This window comes from Pongo abelii, chromosome 16, assembly GCF_028885655.2.
Source record: "Pongo abelii isolate AG06213 chromosome 16, NHGRI_mPonAbe1-v2.0_pri, whole genome shotgun sequence".
In the NCBI taxonomy this organism is placed as follows: Eukaryota; Metazoa; Chordata; class Mammalia; order Primates; family Hominidae; genus Pongo; species Pongo abelii.
In genome coordinates, this window is record NC_072001.2 from 88,774,445 (window position 1) to 88,794,090 (window position 19,646).

At 40.6% G+C, this 19,646-nt stretch overlaps 1 protein-coding gene across 11 annotated transcripts in view; it reads left to right on the forward strand.

Moving 5' to 3' along the window:
* Window positions 1–19,646, forward strand: part of AKAP13 (A-kinase anchoring protein 13) — a 355,010-nt gene that overhangs the window by 313,251 nt on the left and 22,113 nt on the right. For 5 of the 11 annotated variants that reach the window (XM_054531800.2, XM_054531798.2, XM_054531801.2 and 2 more), the window contains 10 exons: window positions 857–924; window positions 3,408–3,474; window positions 8,472–8,607; window positions 9,964–10,076; window positions 10,682–10,834; window positions 11,754–12,004; window positions 14,700–14,825; window positions 14,939–15,056; window positions 15,760–16,008; window positions 19,083–19,159. In XM_054531800.2, the coding sequence (XP_054387775.1) occupies window positions 857–924; window positions 3,408–3,474; window positions 8,472–8,607; window positions 9,964–10,076; window positions 10,682–10,834; window positions 11,754–12,004; window positions 14,700–14,825; window positions 14,939–15,056; window positions 15,760–16,008; window positions 19,083–19,159 (1,358 nt within the window). The remainder of the gene's footprint in view (window positions 1–856; window positions 925–3,407; window positions 3,475–8,471; window positions 8,608–9,963; window positions 10,077–10,681; window positions 10,835–11,753; window positions 12,005–14,699; window positions 14,826–14,938; window positions 15,057–15,759; window positions 16,009–19,082; window positions 19,160–19,646) is intronic. The other 6 variants (XM_054531799.1, XM_063716285.1, XM_054531802.2 and 3 more) reach the window with 3 other exon arrangements.

Sequence of the window (19,646 nt, forward strand, 5' to 3'; positions counted from 1 at the left end):
TTTGTTTCTGCTTTACCTCTGGCTTCCTGGAACAGTTCTGTTATGTGACTTTATAGCAGCGCTGAGAGCTGATGGTAAGCCTTCTGAGACACAGAGGCCTGGGTTTTTACATCAGTGGCCCTTGTAGGCCAAGGGAGTGAAAAGTAAAGGAATTGAGATAAAATGCTGTCCTTGCCAAATTGTGGTTTCTGCTTTATCTTTCAAGAAGTCTCCATTTTCTCTTAAGTCACAGTTCCCAGAGGTGCATGTGGGGGTTCCAGTGACCTTTCATGTGTGGTTCCTGTCTCAGAGAATGGGTTGCAAAAAGCCCAGCGTAGTTAAGCTTTTCAGATTTTATATTCTGTGCTTTATTACAGTCATACAAATTTTGTAACCCCTGTTAGGGGCTTTATTAATGTATTTATTTGTAATTTAGACTTACACATTGATGGCAGACACTTTCACTTTTAGTTTTGGTAGCCTCTCAGCTTCCTGTCTGAAAAGTTCCAGACTTACTAGTTTTTGTTAATTAGAAATCACATCTGTCGCTTCCTAAGGGCCAGGAAACTCACGCTTCCCATCAGATCACTTGAGTTGTTGTTCCTCTCATTAAGCTGTAATCTGTCTCCCAGTCTCTAAATAAAGACACGAACACCGAAAAAAAAAAATCACATCTGCTCGTGTTTTTCCTCCTCCAAATAACATCACAGACCTGTTTCCTAGAAGAGGACTGCAATCTGTAATTTCAGTTAGTCACATTCTCACATGTGAGTGACTTCACTTTGAAATTCAGAGGCCACTTGTGGCAGCAGTGGAAACTCAGAATCTGGGATCTGTTTGCTTTGTCCATGTGACCTTCGGTTTGCTTTCTTTTCAGATTGTAGTGCTTTTGTCCACAAAGGCTGCCGAGAAAGTCTAGCCTCCTGTGCAAAGGTCAAAATGAAGGTAAGACTTTCTGGCTAAAAGAAGGCTTAAAATAAAAGGGTTTAAACCAGCAAAATCCTCGGGAGTTGGGAGAGTTGAGGTTGTAGTGGATTTTGTTTATTTTAATCATTTGGTACCAGCTTTGAGAACAAATTATAACTAAAAAACATGTTTTCTCTTAAGCGATCAATCCTCTTCTTGAGTAACTCTGGGGAATTAGACTTTCAGAAAAGAAAATGCTTTCAGAACTTCTTCACGTTCTTGGTGATTTTAATATTTCTGTGTTGCTCTTAAAGTGGTTTTCTTCTTAACTATGTCTGCAGGCCTACCCTGCTGTTCATACACCTGTCTTCCTCCTTCAGGACCATCAGGGCAGCAGGTGGAGGTCAGGGCCATTGACCTGCTGGTGGGGGTGGGGAGGGTGTTATGGTTAGCCCCAGCCTGTCTGGTAGCACTTTTCTCCTCAGGTATGTAATACATGTGGCTCTGATCACATGACATAAGAATAGAAAGTGCCTGTTTTATGGTGGTATCTGCCCTGAGCATGTATGCTATGTAATCATGCTTTTCCAGTGGCCCTTAAAAAAAAAGTGTGGGTTAGGGGCCATACCTTTTAGGTAGCTTGTGAGGTTTTCAATGTTCTAGTCACATGTAAGTGTCTCCTCATTCCTTGTCAAAGGAGTGCTTTCCAACTATGTCGACACAGATGATTAATGAGCTGTGTGCTTCGTCAGTCACCAAACACAGTTATCTAGTGCTATGACCTCAATCTGGAATGTGCATCAGGATCAGCTCGAGGGCTTATTGAAAGACAGCTTACTGAGCCCCACTCCCAGAGTTTCAGATTCTAGGGGAGAGTCCAGGAGTTTGCATTTCTAGTAAGTTCCCAGATGATGCTGATAGTCCGAGGACCTCACTTTGAGAAGCACTAAAACTAGCATCAAAATGGCAAAAAATAGGATAGCCCAGATCTTCTTTAGCCCATGGACATATATTTTGTTTGGCTCATGTAGTATTTTTAAAATGTGAGTTAGTGCAACTCTTTCAAAATCATGTTTTATATCAGTTTGGATTCTTAAGTTCTCCTGAAAAAACTGGAAGATTTATAACCCTCGGCTCCCTGATATTTCCCTGTACCTAGCACTCCCAGTTTTTCCTTTTTTCCATAGTACTTATCACCTTCTTAGAGTCTGTATTTACCCATCTTTATTTATTATTATATAGAATTTTTATGGTCTGTATCTTCCCCCCACTAGAATATAAGCTCCAAACTCATTAAGCAGGCTGAGGGCAGGAGTCGGCTCCATCAGTGGAGCCTGAGCACCTCACAGGGAGGGAGGGATGGCTGGAGCTGAGTGGTGCTGCCTCCTTTAGACAGGATATGCCAGTTCCAGGCCACCACTGCCTTCCCACACCTCACCCCACCCCAGCTTGCTTCTGTCATTTGTTACCTGCCGGCACCATAGTCATTTGAGTTTGTGATCTCTGGTAAGACTCAATTGTTGTGAATGTACTAGTTTATACAGAATGATCATGATAGAGATATAGCATCTCCCGTATAAGAGAATATAACCTAAAAGGGGGAATTTTATTTTATTTTATTTTATTTTATTTTATTTTATTTTATTTTAGAGACAGAGTCTCACTGTGTCACCCAGGCTGGAGTGCAATGGCACAGTCTTGGCTCACTGCAACCTCCGCCTCCCGGGTTCAAGCAATTCTCTTGCCTCAGCCTCCCAAGTAGCTGAGATTACAGGCGCCTGTCACCATGCCCAGCTAATTTTTATATTTTTAGTTGAGACAGGGTTTCGTCATGTTGTTTGGGCTGGTCTCGAACTCCTGACCTCAGGTGATCCACCCGCCTCGGCCTCCCAAAGTGCTGGGATTACAGGTGTGAGTCACCGCACCCTGCTTGGAATTTCATTTTAAATAGGAAGTAACCTATTTCTTCTAATGATTTATCTCAGATTAATTGCTTCAATCTATAATTTCTCAAAGTATTTTTGCTACATGGCTACAACGAAAGTATTAACTAAAATTAGTATTTTACCCAATAATTTAGCACCTTATAAATGCTAGTTACTGGAAATGAAATGCAAAAGTCAAAAGATGCTGCCCTTAAGGCACCAGCAATCTACTGGGGAAGATGGACAGTTACTATAAATGAGAAAGGTGCCAGTCACTGCCTTGGGTGAGGAGAGGAGAGAAGCTATAGATGGCTTTACCAAGGAGGCAACACTTAAATCGTCTTGAAGGGGAAGAATGCCATGCTTCTGAAGGTGAGAAAAGCATTCCAGGCAGGACAGACAGCATCTACGGCATTGGAGTACGTGGCAGGCTTAGAGGATGGCAATTGGGGGCGACCGTGGCTGGGACACAGGGTGCTTAGGGCAGTGCGAAAAGCAGAGTGGGAAAGGAAGCTGAACTGCTTGCTCCTTCCCTACTCGGCTTCTCAGGGCTTGACAGAGGTGAATTGTCAATGGACTTACTTTCTTTCTCTTTAGCAGCCCAAAGGGAGCCTTCAGGCACATGACACATCATCACTGCCCACGGTCATTATGAGAAACAAGCGTAAGTAGCTCAGCCCACCTCTCAACTCCCTTTCTGACTTTCTGGTTCTGAATGTAAAAATGCTGTTGTAATATTCAGTTATTATTCATAGTCAAGATATGAATACCTATTTTGTGGTAAGTGAGAGAAGGCTGCTGTTTTATCCTGCAGATTCCTTGACCCATGCCTTAACATTATACCATCAAACCCTCTTGGAAGGTTTCTAAAACAGTCTGTGTATTAGCTTAAAGGCAGCACCTTTGCCCTGTGTGTTTAAGCAAGTGACCCCTGCGCATCTCAATTTCCTCTTTAATAATAGTTGAGAATTAAAAGATTTGTTTTTAGTGCCTTATAATCATACAAATCAAATGAGATCTGGCTTGTTAAACTTCTTTTTTTTTTTGAGACGGAGTCTCGCTCTGTCACCCAGGCTGGAGTGCAATAGCACAATCTTGGCTCACTGCAACCTCCGCCTCCCTGGTTCGAGCGATTCTCCTGCCTCAACCTCCCCAGTAGCTGGGATTACAGGCATGCACCACCATGCCCGGCCTAAACTTCTTTCTACACTGAGAAGTTATAGAAAATAGTTCTTTTTTTTATTATTTCTAAGGACCTCAAGTGTTACTCAGAACTGAGTAAATCACACTCTTCCATTCACATCAAACTGTTTTCAGCAGTGCATACAATACTCCACTTTGGTTTTACTGATACTTTTCCCTTTTCACTCCCCATTCCCTGTCTCATTCCCACTGTAGTATATTTAATGTATGTCTTTCTAACCTGCCATATTTTTAGACATATGTATACTTTGAAAAAAGTGTATTATTTTGTGTGAATTTAAATTAGATAATATGACTTATGCTTATATATTCTGCTTATTTTTTTCAGTCAGTATCGTTTTGAGATATGCATGTTATTGTACGCTATTGTTTCAGACTATGGCATGGTATTCTTTCATAAGCATATTTCACATTTTAAGTTCCCCTAGAGACAGAATATTTACATTGCTTCCAGCTACTACCATAAATAATGCAATGATTAATATCTTCTTAACTGGCTCCATGGGAGCCTCTGTGAGACTTTCCTCAGGCAATGTTCTTGAAAATGTAGTTTTTTAGAAGTAGAGATTCTTGGGCCCAACCCTGATCTGTGAATCACAAACCGTGGGATGGGGCCAGCATTCTGTGTTTTTTTTGTGGTGCGTGGGAGTGTGTTTAATAGAGACAGGGTCTTGCTTTGTCACCCAGGCTGGAGTGCAGTGGTGTGATCTTAGCTCACTGTAATCTCAAACTCCTGGGCTCAAGAAATCCTCTTACCTCAGACTCCTGAGTTGCTGGCACTCCAGGTGTGCGCTGCTATGCCTGGCTGATTTTTTAATTTTTTTGTAGAGACGGGGTCTCACTATGTTGCCCAGGCTCGTCTCAAACTCCTGGCCTCAAGCAATCCTCATGCTTCCCCACCTTGGCTTCCCAAAGTGCTGAGATAACAGGCATGAGCCACCGCACCCAGCCTGGTCTGTGTTTTAATAGATCCTCCAGGTGATTCTGATGCCCACTCAAGCTTGAAAACCACTGCTTTATGCCCAATTTCTCTGAGTACTTCCAGATAGCTCCTGAATGGCTGTACTAGTCTGCACTCCCAGAAGAGTATGATTCTCTTTAGATATATTTAATCTGGTTATTATCCATTTTCACATGTAGATGACTAGAAGAGGAGCTTCTCCAGGTTGATACCCACTTTAGTCTGTGATCTCACCCATTCCACATACTTATGTCTAGCTTCCTAAAATGTTTTTTTTCTTGTGACATTATCTGTTGTTTCAGAAGTCTGTTTTCTTTATTTTCATGTCTTTCTTAAAAACAAATGCCTATTATGTGCAAGGTTCATGAGTATTACCTTTGATCCCCACAAGTTTTTTTTTTTTTCCCCTTGAGACAGAGTCTTACTCTGTCACCCAGGCTGGAGTGCAGTGGCGCAATCTCTGCTCACTGCAACGTCCGCCTTCTGGGTTCAAGCAATTCTCCTGCCTCAGCCTCCCAAGTAGCTGGGATTACAGGTGCAAGCCACCACACCCAGCTACTTTTTGTATTTTTACTAGAGATAGGGTTTCACCATGTTGGCTAGGCTGGTCTCGAATTTTCGACCTCAAGGGATCTGTCTGCCTTGGCCTCCCAAAGTGCTGGGATTATAGGCGTGAGCCACTGTACCTGGCCCCCCCACAAATATTCTTATTCCTGTTGTACTCCACTGAGGCAACATAGTGGTCTAGAGTACAGATTGTGAATTCTGATTGTATGGATTCAAGTCTGACACCACTGCTTAAGAGCTGTGTAGCTGGACATTACCAAACCTCTCTGTGCCTCATTTTCTTCCTCTGTAAAAGGGGATGATAATAGTATCATAGGGTGGTAGTCAGGTTTGAATCAGATCATACCTATAAAGTACTTAGTAGTAAACATTCCTTAAGTGTTAGCTTTCACTGCTATAATCATCACAAATAAGGAAACAGCAATATTGAGTCACTTACTTGGGTAGAATATGGATTGGTTACAAATAAGGAAAGCTGTTATTTTCTTCCCCCATGCTGGCTTTTAGATACAAGTTATTATGAGCTCTACCTAACATCATTCTGCTTTTCCAGCCCTTTCACTGATTCCGTCTACCTGCTTCCTCTTCTACTCTGTGTCTCCCTTTTACATTAATACTACATAATTACTTCTGCCTTCATTTCCATGGTTCTTCTCATCAGAATTGTCCTCTCTTTTTCTTCTGACCCATCCACATCCTTGCAATTCTTCAAGAACTAGTGCTTTCTTCCTCCATCAGATTTTATCTGCTCACTGACCTCCCTTCAGAAGCATTCAGGTTATGCTCCAGGCCCTTTAACTCTTAAGCTCATTCTCTTTTCTACCCACTTGCTCTTTTTCTCTTGGGTGGGGGTGGGGGTGGGGGTGGGGGCAGAGGGGTAGGGCCACATCCCATAGTCCTTGTGTACTTCTGCAGCTAGAGTCTGGTCAGGTTGTAGGATGTCGGGTTTCTGCTATTTTATTGTGTCATCATCTTGTAAATAGAATTGGAATTGGAAATTAATGATTATATTAATGCTTATTGAGTCAAAGACATCCTGAAATACTGTGAAGTCATAACTACCGCCCTAGCCTTATTTCCTTCACCTCTTGACACTCCTGGGGATGGACAGATAATGCAACCTGTGAATGGGACAGCAAGTCAATTACCAAGGAAAAATGTTCCCAAGTGCCAGCGTGACCGCTTTAGCAAATTAGATCCCCAGTTTCCTCTTTAGTCATGTTAATGAGAAATATGCACTATGAGAACAAATTAGAATTGACCCTTGAATAACTCGGATGATAGGCGTGCCAGCCTCACCCCCATGCAGTCAGAAATCCACAGAAAACCTTTTGACTCCCCCAGAACTTACCTACTGATAGCCTATTGCTGACCAGAAGCCTTACCAGTAACATAAACAGTCAGTTAATGCATTTTGTTTCTTATGTGTATTATATACTGTATTCTTATAATAAATTAAGCCAAAGGAAAAAATGTTATTTTAAAAATCATAAGGAAGAGAAAATATATTTACTATTTGTTAAGTGGAAGTAGATCATCATAAAGGGCTTCATCCTTGTCGTTTTCACATTGAGTAGACCAAGAAGGAAGAGGAAGAAAAGAGGGGTTGGTCTTGCTGTCTCAGGAGTGGCAGAGGCAGAAGAAGTTCCGCATATAAGGGGATCTATGTAGTTCAAACCCATGTTGTTCAAGGGTCATCTGTAGTTACAGATGTTAAACAAGTGTTAAATTTTCCTCATCTGTAAATTAAAGGAAATCATCAAAATCTGTGCTTTCTGGCAGTGAGCAGAAGAATCACTTGAGCCTGTAAGATATGTAGACTCTTGGGTTCCACCCCTAGAAGACAAGGGGAGCTGAGATTCCATATCTAACAGGCACTCCAGATGTTTTCATGGTGAACGGTCCTAAAGAACGCTGCTCCCAGTTATCTCTAAGGTTCCTTTTACCCTTAAAATTCTTTCAATCTTGGGGCCAGGTGCAGTGGCTTATGCCTGTAATCCCAGCACTTTGGGAGGCCGAGGCGGGCGGATCATGAGGTCAGGAGTTTGAGACCAGTCTGGCCAATGTAGTGAAACCCCGTCTCTATTAAAAATACAAAAAATTAGCTGGGCATGGTGGTGGGCGCCTGTAATCCCAGCTACTCGGGAGGCTGAGGCAGGAGAATGGCATGAACCCAGGAGGCGGAGCTTGCAGTAAGCCAAGATCACGCCGCTGCACTCCAGCCTGGGCGACAGAACAAGACTCCATCTCAAAAAAAAAAAAAGAAATTCTTTCAATCTTATTTGCAGCTTAAATATTAACATACATAATAATCCCACAGGATTCTTTATCCCCATTGCCTGTCCCACCCCAGAGGTAACCACTCTTCTTAGTTTTTTTTATTTTCCTGGAGTTCGCTTGTTAAAGTAAATACAACTTGGATTATTTTTCTTTCTTTTAAGCATGAAAGATAGCCTGTTACATACTTTGTTCTGCACTTTGATTTTCCTCCCCTTAATAGATTTTGGAGATAGATCTATCTGTGTCAGTACTTGGAAAGTGTCCTCATTTTTTGTAAGTGGCATTGTATTCTGCTGTGTGGTTACTATAACTTATTCAGCAGTCTTCTTGTGATACTCACGTCATTTTCAGTCTTTTGCTTTTACCAATGGTGTTGCATTGAATAACTTTGGACATAACATCATTTCACGAATATGCAGGTATATATTGTAAAATAAACATAGCCTAAAAGTGAAATTGCTGGATCAAAGAATATAGGCATTTACAATTTCAATAGTTATCACCAAACTATCCTCCATGGAGTTTTTATACCAACTTACAGTTCCAGGGCAAATCCACTGTAAAGCACCTTACTTCTGTTATTTGTCAGATGGGTTAGTACCAGGTGGGACTGGATGGGTTATGCTTCAGTTAGTGTCCTCCTTTTGCAGCCTCACAGCCCAAGGAGCGTCCTCGGTCCGCAGTCCTCCTGGTGGATGAAACCACTACCACCCCGATATTTGCCAATAGACGATCCCAGCAGAGTGTCTCGCTCTCCAAAAGTGTCTCCATACAGAACATTACTGGGTAAGTGGAGATATTTAAAGATAGCACAGTTGGCATCTAGGTGACAAAAGCATAATAATCACATCATATGACAAAAAGCTTTTTTTTTTTTTTTTTAAGAAATCTATAAAGTCATGGGTTGATGCAGACAAGGACGATGGGGATTATGTTTCTGATGCATGTCATGATGGTCATTCTGTCGCAAGGATCTCCTTTAAATACCCTTAGCAGGCTGGTTGCTATAGGCTTTTGTATATCATCAGCCCTACTTTTGAAGAATCTGAGTTCTAAAAAGATGATTTTTTAGATCAAAATAAGTAGGAATAGGAAAAAGGGTGATTTAATTCAGAATTTTGGGTTGCAACCACTTACAGATGTCATGCTTTTCTGTTGTTCGGATAAACCTGGTTGTTTTGTTTCTTCTTACCTCTGTTTTACATCTTTGCCTTTTAAGACTTAAGTCAGTTTCATGGAGGTGAGTGCTGAGCCAATTATTACTATTAGGTTCTCACTCACTCGTTTGCACTGAGTTTCTTTTCTGGTCTCCTGGCCAGGCCTTGGCTGTCAAGTGGTTAGCAGGGGGCTGATAATGATGTTGCTGACTATTTTGGGTAAGATGCCTGCCTTCCCATCAGGTGAATAAGCCATTTCAAATGTAGGACTCAGAGTATCTCTTTAACCTATCTTGGAGCAAAATTCCTAACTAAAGGATGCAAAAGTCTCCTTTTGTTTGTAATTCCTAACCTCTGTGCTGGATTATGTTTTCTCCTCCTCTAAAAAGTTTCAGGTATTTTTGTTTTGTTTTGTTTTGTCTTTGTATTCTCATTATTTCCAAAAGTGTACTTTTTAAAAGTTGTAACGTTACTAAAATTTGTATGCATTGTAACTTTCAAAAGTTGGTCTTTAAAGTGTTCTTGCTTTTGTGTCTACTCACACATCAATTGGGTGCCTGCTGTGCTACCTGATGAGTTGGGATTGAGAAAGTCCAAAGAGAACATAGTTGATTGTAAGTGCTAGATCTGTAGTTATTTAGAGAACAGAAAAAACAGTGTACTGGTTAGGCAACAAGTTTTAAACAAAGTTTCTTATATAATGTGTACATGGTTTGATGGAAGAAAGTTTCCCTTGCTTTTTATCATTTTCTTTAAAAAGGCTCAAAAAGTCCTCACAGTTTGAGTCTACAGTGATACTAAATGCTCCCGACTTTGTTACCAGGCAATGTGCATGTTGCTGTGGCCCCGACATAAGCAATTTGTCTTCGGTCACTGAGTTCTTCCAGCCAGTTGTCATTCTAGAGTCTTCAGGTACTCATTTAAGAATGCAAGCCATAGGTTATCAGAATGTATTTGACAGTATGTATTTTTCTTTTGTCCCCAGAGTTGGCAATGATGAGAACATGTCAAACACCTGGAAATTCCTGTCTCATTCAACAGACTCACTAAATAAAATCAGCAAGGTCAATGAATCAACAGAATCACTTACTGATGAGGGTAAGAGGAAGTTATGGCCTATATTTTATGCCTCTGTAGGGACTGTGTGTGTGTCATTACCTAGAATATAAGTCTTAATGGAGTGATAGTGCCTGCCTCTTATGTATCCTGTGAAAATTCTCTAATTTAGTCAGTAAAGTGTCCAGTGCTTTGTAATGACTGGGTAATCAAACTCATCCAGCAGCTGTCAAGTGAAGGATGTCATTTATTTCAATGTGGGCATACTCTTTAGTACAAATCTTTTTCTTCCCTTAGACTTTTGTACATGTACAGTTCTAGCTCACAGAGCAATTGTAAGCCTGCTCTCTTAAATATGAAAAGGTACCAGGTCCCTTCCAATTCTTAATTTCGTGTAGATAGAAGTCATGTCTTAATCATGTTTGATTTATGTCATGTTTATTACTCTTAACCAAAGTCTCGAATGTAGAGTCTGTCACTCCTGAACAGGATATTGATTTTTTTCTGGTACTAAAATATGATCTCTGTGAATATCCCCTGTATTCATGCGTCTTATGAAATCAACTATCATCTCGAGGAAAGTCCAACATAGGCTTATTCTACAGGTCACAAACCTGATTCTGATATTGATTTTTTGATATATTGAGGAGTAGGTACAGACATGAATGAAGGACAACTACTGGGAGACTTTGAGATTGATTCCAAACAGCTGGAAGCAGAATCTTGGAGTCGGATAATAGACAGCAAGTTTCTAAAACAGCAAAAGAAAGATGTGGTCAAACGGCAAGAAGTAATATATGGTGAGATTCTTCATTTTGCTCTGATTATATTTGCATTTCCATTGTCCAGCATTTTTAAGCGGTAATTTGTTGGGCTGTGAAAAATCAGTTTTTTAGTATGTGACTTCTTGAAAGATTTCCTTTAAAAACTTTAAGGTACAGAGACATGATCCTGTTTGTATCCTGTCTCCTTTTTGCCCCACTCTTCTTTTTTCGATTCTACTGAACGTTGTACTTATATATGAGTGCTTATTTATACAGCAGTCCTAGAAAGAGATATCTCAGTTTTGTTCCTTACCTACACTAAAAACTAGACTAAACACAAGTCATTTCTGAGAACTGGGTATACGGTCAGTTACGACAGGTGCTGAATCCAGTGAAGACCTCTTTGGAAATCATAATTTAAGACTGATGGAATCCAACGTACCTATTATCAGAAAATAGGACACGTAAAAAATAGAGGAATAAGATGAAAACACTTGACCAGGCTCAGCGGCTCATACCTGTAATCCCAGCACTCTGGGAGGCTGAGGCGGGTGGATCACTTGAGCCCAGAGTTCAAGATCAGCTTGGGAACATAGTGAAACCGCATTTCTATAAAAAGTACAAAAATCAGCCAGGCGTGATGGCACGTACCTGTAGCCCCAGCTGCTCGAGAGGCTAAAGCAGGAAGATCGCTTGAGCCCAGGAGGTGGAGGCTGCAGTGAGCCGTGACTTCAGCCTGCACTTCAGCCTGGGTGACAGAGCCAGACCCTGTCTTAAAAAAAACAAAACAAACAAACAAAAAAAACGAGAACACTTTTAGGGGAAAGATAGCTATTGACCCAATTTTAAGGTTCATATGGGCTCTAAACTAGCTTTGGGACTGCAGCAGATGATCTTTGAGGGAGAATCCTTATAAAAGAGTGTTCCTGACACTTGATCTTTTTCCTCCTTTTAGAGCTGATGCAGACAGAGTTACATCATGTCCGCACTCTCAAAATCATGAGTGATGTGTACAGCCGGGGGATGATGATAGATCTGCTTTTTGAGCAGCAGATGGTAGAAAAGCTGTTCCCCTGTTTGGATGAGCTGATCAGTATCCATAGCCAATTCTTTCAGAGGATTCTGGAGCGGAAGAAGGAGTCTCTGGTGGATAAAAGTGAAAAGAACTTTCTCATCAAGAGGATAGGGGATGTGCTTGTAAATCAGGTGAGAATGGGAAGGATCTCAGGTTCTTATATACACTGGGAAAAAGGGAAGTTATGGGGTTCCATAGCCATGCATTCACATCTTCTTTCTACCATTTATTATCTGTGTAAGCTCAGGGAACTTATTTAATTTCTCTGGAGCCTTGATTTCCTTTTCTGTAAAATGCAGACAGTAGGGTTTCTCTCCTAATGTTATTTTGGAAAGTTAAAGGGAGGGTATATATAAAGTACCTAATGCATATGATAGATGCTCAGTAAAACTTAGTTTTTCTTCCTCAGCGTCTATGCCATCATCAGAAACAGTAGAGTTTAAGAAATCAATTAATATGGCCAGGCACAGTGGCTCATGCTGTAATCCCAGCACTTTGGGAGATGAGGAGGGTGGATCACTTGAGGTCAGGAGTTCAAGACCAGCCTGGCCAACATGATGAAACCCTGTCTCTACTAAAAATACAAAAATTAGCCAGGTGTGGTGGCGTATGGGAGGCTGAAGTATAAGAATCGCTTGAACCTGGGAGGCAGAAGTTGCAGTGAGCCGAGATCGTGCCACTGCACTCCAGCCCGGGAGACAGAGTGAGACTCTGTCTCAAAAAAAAAAAAAAAAATTGAAAATTATTTAAATATTTGGGGCTGGGCACAGTGGCTCACACCTGTAATCCCAACACTTTGGGAGGCTGAGGTGGATGGATTGCTTGAAGCCAGGTGTTCAAGACCAGCCTGGGCAACGTACCAAGGGCTGTCTCTACAAAAAAAAATGAGAAAATGAGCCAGGTGTGGTAGTGCACACTTGTGGTCCCAACCACTCAGGAGCCTGAGGTGGGAGGATCACTTGAGCCTAGGAGTTCAAAGTTGCAGCAAGCCATGGTGATGCTCGTGCCACTGTACTCTAGCCTGGGCAAGAGAATGAGACCCCAACTCAAAATTAAAAAAAAAAAAACTATATATATATATATGTGTGTGTGTGTGTGTGTGTATATATTTTATATATATATATATATGTTGGAAATCTTCACCTTTCCCCTCTGCCTCAAATCAGAAGGATCTCATGTGTCTAAAAACCAGCTAAAGCACAGAAAATTGAATAAGTGACTATCTGTAAAATGCTTAATAAAATATGTATTGTTGATACTTTCATCAAGGTGTGGTATGGTTTTAGTCATACTCCAAAAAATTCAGCTAAAGGTTACTTTGGTACTTGTAGATGTGATTGTCATAGACAGATTTTAATGTTTCTTTTTAAAATATTCTTCTTGAAAAACACATTGCCAGTATAACCTTTACAGGCAGAGGGGTATAACATGTACATCTGACTAGATATTTCCCCAAAGATGCAGATTCCCCAAAGATGCAAATTCCCCAAAGATTTTGGGCAAATATCTGCTGCTGTGTAGAAGCAGAGGCTTAATTGCTAGAACATTTGTCTGAGAATTGTAAATTTTGTCTTTCCTTTGTATTGTTGAGCCCATACCCCTCACTTCATTAATTTATTAGCACATTCATTCATTCATTTTTCAGGTATTTACTGAGCATCTATTAAATGCCAGGTGGAACTACATAGGGGGGATATGGCTTAGGCCTCTGCCTCAGGGAACTCCTATTCCAGGAGTAAAAGTAAGCATGTTATGAAATAAATGCAAATGCAGTGCAGTAAATGAACACAGATAGCTGTAACAGATAGAGCTCAAAATTAAGACCTACAAATGATGACTTTTCCTCCTGAAACATCCCCTTGGGCATTTTCATTTCTCCTCTCTGCCCCTCCTCTCTGGTTTCATCTAACTTTTACTTTATCTGACTTAGTACTTCATCAAACTTTGACTTGTATTACCGTTTGTACCTCCTTGTACTTGTGTACAACCCCCAGTAAGATCTTTGGTGCTAGAATTCACAGTTTAACTCATAGTATCCGTTTGCTCATTCTGTGTGCCAGTGGTAGGATCAATCTTTGGGGCATTTGCTTTGTCATATGAGCAGATAACTTACCGTCCCTCTGTCTCAGCTCCTCCATTGGTAAATGGTGAAGTGAAAATCTACCCTGATCCTTCTTTCCAGTTTTTTGGTAAGGATCAATTTGTGTTGCCTCTGGAGGTTTGTAGTACATGGAGATCAATGATTAGCATGTATTTTATGAACTGCATACAGAAATTCATTGATTTACTGCAAAGTGAACATACCTTTAGATGAATCATTGAGATTGCACACATTTGGGAATGATTTAAGGGCCTCGTAGAATTATTAGCACGGCTGGCCTGAAGTAAGTAGTACAAACAGATCCCTAGGTAATGATGGCTGTTTGTGATGTCTGTCTAACTTATCAAGGTCAGATATTTAAGATTGTCTCATGAAAAACTCCTAGTGAATCTCATTGTTTTATTACTCTGTTTATGACAAATAGAAGTTAGAATACATTTTGCATTTTCTGTGTGCACAGTACATAAAGTTTCTTTAATTTTTTGTTGTTTTTCAAATCTGTATAACAGCTTTATTGAGATTTAATCCATATGCCATATAGTCTACCCATTTAAAGTTGAACCTCTTGAGTAACTGCCAGACTGCTTTCCAAAGCTGCTGCACCATTTCATTCTTTTGGGAGAATTTATGAGGAAGCACTCTTGACTTTTATAAGTAGACTGGAAACATTTTACAAAATGAGTTTGGCGCCGCATGGCATAACTTCTGTTCTCTTTTCTCTGCAGTTTTCAGGTGAGAATGCAGAACGTTTAAAGGAGACATATGGCAAGTTTTGTGGGCAGCATAACCAGTCTGTAAACTACTTCAAAGACCTTTATGCCAAGGATAAGCGTTTTCAAGCCTTTGTAAAGGTATTGATAAGAAACATGAAAATCCCTGTCATTGTTGAGAGCCATGTGTCCCTGTCGGCTTTCACTAGAGCCTTTTTCATGTGATTCCTCACAGTCTGTTTACTCCCTTGCAGAAGAAGATGAGCAGTTCAGTTGTTAGAAGGCTTGGAATTCCAGAGTGCATATTGCTTGTAACTCAGCGGATTACCAAGTACCCAGTTTTATTCCAAAGAATATTGCAGTGTACCAAAGGTAAGTCTCTTTTATAACTCAGTCTTGTATGGCCATGGACTGTTTCCTCTGTGGCCAGTAGTAGATGCTCTCATATGTCTAAAAGAGACCTTGTGTTTTATCTTGAATTTTCTTGAATGAAAATTTGGACTGTTATGTTACCAGACTTAGGGTAAATGATAGCAAGAAGGAAAGGGACCACATTGATTCCATCCAGAGTTCAATGACCTGAACACTATTCTCTTATCACTAGGCTGGGAGATAATTTCCACCAGTTATTCCCAGAAGTGCTAGAATTGCTGCTGTTTTTCACTTAATCAGTAATTACTGGTTTCTCTCTCTTGGCTAATTCTGTTCCTAGGTAGTTATTTTAAAGATTACAAGGCAGTACATTAAAGATTAAGTAAAACAAAGATATAAATAAAATAAAACTTGGTTGCTCTTCCTGCTACTACTGCCCCTCCTAGAAGTCTTCAGTTCCTTTTATTTTAGAGCACAACATATGATTGCATATTATTTATATCATTGAAAACTTCTGACTTTTTTTAGAATCGAACTTATAAAAGCAAGAAGGATAGGCACATGATCTCTGACGTGTTGGCTTCCCTCTGATAGCATAGTCACAAAGGGAAAAAGATGATATGGAGTGAGAAGTCAGGATTCCCCTGCTTCTGCCCTTGTCCAAAAAGAGCCATAAAAAACAGAATTATTCTTTCCTTCCAAGACAATGAAGTGGAGCAGGAAGATCTAGCACAGTCCTTGAGCCTGGTGAAGGATGTGATTGGAGTTGTAGACAGCAAAGTGGCAAGTTATGAAAAGAAAGTGCGTCTCAATGAGATTTATACAAAGACAGATAGCAAGTCAATCATGAGGATGAAGAGTGGTCAGATGTTTGCCAAGGAGGATTTGAAACGGAAGAAGCTTGTACGTGATGGGAGTGTGTTTCTGAAGAATGCAGCAGGAAGGTTAAAAGGTAAGGCTTGGCTCTTTTGTCTAAGTGTGTGCCCAGGTAAAACAGGCAAAATCCAAGGGCTTTTGTTGGAAATTCACTACCAGATTTTTTTCCCAGAGAGCCCATCTCCAAACACCACCCAGGAGCAACAAGCATTTAGTTCTTCGTAATCTTATGTCAAAAATGGTTTGTGATGGCCTACAAAATCATACAAAATAGAGTAAGATGACAAAGAAATGATGCAGTCAGGGAAAATGGAAAATAAGATTTTAAAAAAACAAAGTAAAGCATAAGATGTGCAAGCTGTCAAGGAAGGTGTATTCCCCTACAAGAGATGGACAGCCAGGTTGGAGTTGGGATCTATGGCAAAACTCACAAGGAGGGAGACACAGTCAGCGAGTTTCACAGAATCTGTGAGTTCAAAACACATCACTTGTTCACAAGAGATGTTAGAGGAATTTGCAGCTCCAGACACCTAATAGAAAGTTAAGTTTAACCCACATCAATTAGATTTATTATTATATTTTATGATATTCATATATCTTTAAAGCAAAATAAATCATAAAGGATGCCCATTTTCCATTTGGTTTTAATTTTTACATTTCAAATAGTCAGCCGTATCAAGTTAATGAAGCTTTGAGGCTTGTTTTTTAATTTATGTGTACATTTGATTTTTTTTGTTTGTTTTCATAAACCTATACTCCATGGGCCTATATGTTACACCAATAGCCTTGAATTGTACCCACCCCTTCGCCCTGGCCTCAGTGAGCTGAGGACATTGAAGCAGGGTAGGCCAGTGCTGTCAGCCTCACTGGCATAGAAAGAAGGTGGAGGAAATGAGTGCTGCTTTCGTTTCTGAGGTGTAAGTGATGATGTAGATAACTGCTATAGGAAATACCCATGCTTAGAACAAATAGTAAAGAAGTTCCAGGCAATCAGCTGGTTTCAACAATGAATAAAAGCAGGACACCCTGCTTAGAAGTTGAAATCAAAATGAAGAGCCTTGGAAAGAGATACCTGCTCTACAGTGTGGCGAGTGCTGGAATGGAGGAGAAAGCAAGAGGAATAGCAATAGAGTCAAGTCTTGAAGGATGACAGCACATAAGGAGAAAGTGTTCCCCACACTAAGGAAGAGAAAGTGGAAGCACAGAGTTGAAAGGGTGTGGCACGTCCAGGGAAGAGTGGACACCTGGGACTCTCACACAAAGAGCAGAGTGAATGACAGGAGTGACGGGAAACCAGCCCAAAGAAACGGGAGGGGCCAGGTTGTAATGAGGTGCATTCTCCAGACTGAGGAGTTAACAGTTGATACTATTGATGAGGGAGGGGGGCAAAGAATGGGTTCAAAAACAAGAACTGCAAGCAGGAAAGGGATACATGAGGTGGTTTTTCAGTATGACGACTAGGGTCAGTTTAGAGTGCAGCTGGAGTGAAGAGAGACTGGTGACAGATAAGAGACTGTGCAGTGCTTTGGGGAAGAGCTCATCTGGGCCTGCATTGAAGCAGAAGGCATGAAAAAGAAGGGCAGAAAAGATTCAGAGAAAGAAATCTCCTTTCCCACCACCAGCTGGCCGTATATTTCATGGTTCTGTGATAAACTTGAACTAAGGCTCCTTCCCTCCAGTCCTAATATTCCGTGATGTTCTGAGAGCCCTAGCTCTCTTTGAGACTTTTAAGCAGGCTGGCAGTTCAGAAATACCTGCCCTTTCTTGTAAAGGCCTGAATTTCCTAGAGCTGCTGTTGCCTGGATCCAGCGCTTTATTCTTTCCTTTACATAGCAATTTATTTATTTCCAAAATAAAAACTAGTAGATCCCAGCTGTTGGAATAAAGTTGTGGTCAAGCCAGTGGCAAGAACGATAGGTTTTCTGGCCTAGAATGCCTCCTGTAGAGATAGGAGTTGGTGTTTAGTCATTTTCACCCCCAAGTGAATTCATGCCAAGAACAGCCAGTACTATGTTGGGTACTCTTTGAAAGGGGTGGGATTGTTTTTCTCTGATCCACCGACACTGACCATATAAACTTCAAGATTCAATGAAGTTAAAATTTGTGTCTCGCTTTTTTGGGGGGATAGGGAGGGTGCAGGCACCTGAATTATTTAAAAGTAAACTTTAAAAAAAAAAAAGGCTTTTTCATAACTGATGGCAGTACACAGAAAATTGCAGTAGTTTAGCCTAAAAAAATTAGACCTCCCTAGGAATCAGATGTCCTTGCTTCTGTTTTCTTCATAGCTTTGCAGTGAATTCCACAGAAAGGGGATTTCGGTTGCGGCAGAGGTAGAAGAAAAGGTGGGGCACGGACTGCATAAATCAGTTCCATCCTTTCCCAGGGAATTGTGGACTTCACTTTCCACAGTGAAGATGTTACATAGGGGCCAGCCTGCTAGCTCGAGATAGACTCAACTCCAGAGACATCAAACCATCCTCAGGAGACTAGTGGAAAATGTTACTACCTACTCCTAGAGGATTAGTCAGAGCAAGAGTTTAAGCTGACTATTGCATATGGAGCTGAGGAAAGAGCCCTATATTCACATGTACCTGTAAGACTGGAAGGCGTCTGCCTGTGTGGCCACTCTTTGTTCTTTTGAGGGCATGGAAGACGTCTTTTCATCAGACTTAGATATTTCTATACTTCATCTTTGGGCAGCATTCCTGTCTCCTGCTCCACACCTTTCCCATTACTGTAATTAGAAGTTGAAAAATATTGCAACCTGAGTATTTTTTGGAGTATCCTGCTATATGTTGCTGTTTAACATCTGTACAAGTCCAGCTTTTCAGCTTTATTCTTAAAAGTATTTTATTCTTAAAATCTTGTCTTATGGGATATATCTTTCTAGGACTGAGTACTTAAACTTTTCCAAAACAAGGCTTTGGTGATAAATCCCATTTTAAAATGCTGCTAAAAATCTGGTGACCAGATCTGAATCCTGGAGAACTGTAAAACTGTTGCTTTGGAGGAGTGTGATCTCAGATCATAGTTTGCCCTTATAGGGGTGTATGTATTGCTGGAACACCCTTCAATAAAAACCCTTCTGACTGTGGGTAACTATTAAGTAGTCATTGTTCTATCTTCCCTTCTCCCATTTCCATTTTCCAGAGGTTCAAGCAGTTCTTCTCACTGACATTTTAGTTTTCCTTCAAGAAAAAGACCAGAAGTACATCTTTGCATCATTGGTAAGCTGAATTGTTATTTTTTTAATAGTATTATAAGCAGCTAGTTTAGTTACGGAATGTAAGCACTATATTATTGCTCTCCCCCACCCTCTTAAAATTAAATGGCTCAGGACAAATTCCTCTGAGTAATTTCCCACATGCCCTCAGAATTTTCTGGCATCCCCCTTCCCAAAAAATTATTATTCTGTTTCATCACAGTCTTCTTTTAATGTCTTGGACATCTGACTATTTGATCTATGAAGAAACCTGTCACTGGAGTATTTCTCACATTTGAGCCCATAAATGGTGCTCATGTATAATACTGCTGACTGGATTCTTCGGGGAACCTGGAAAGATTCATCGTGTGGAAAACATGACTGGAACCTTCCGAGCCATAAATTACTATTTCCCTTTTGAAATCTTTTTATGTTAAAATCTGAATGAAATAAGGAGATACTTCTCTTTATCCTAAAGCAGTCATTGTTTTTCAAACTGCGTGCTTTTTTAA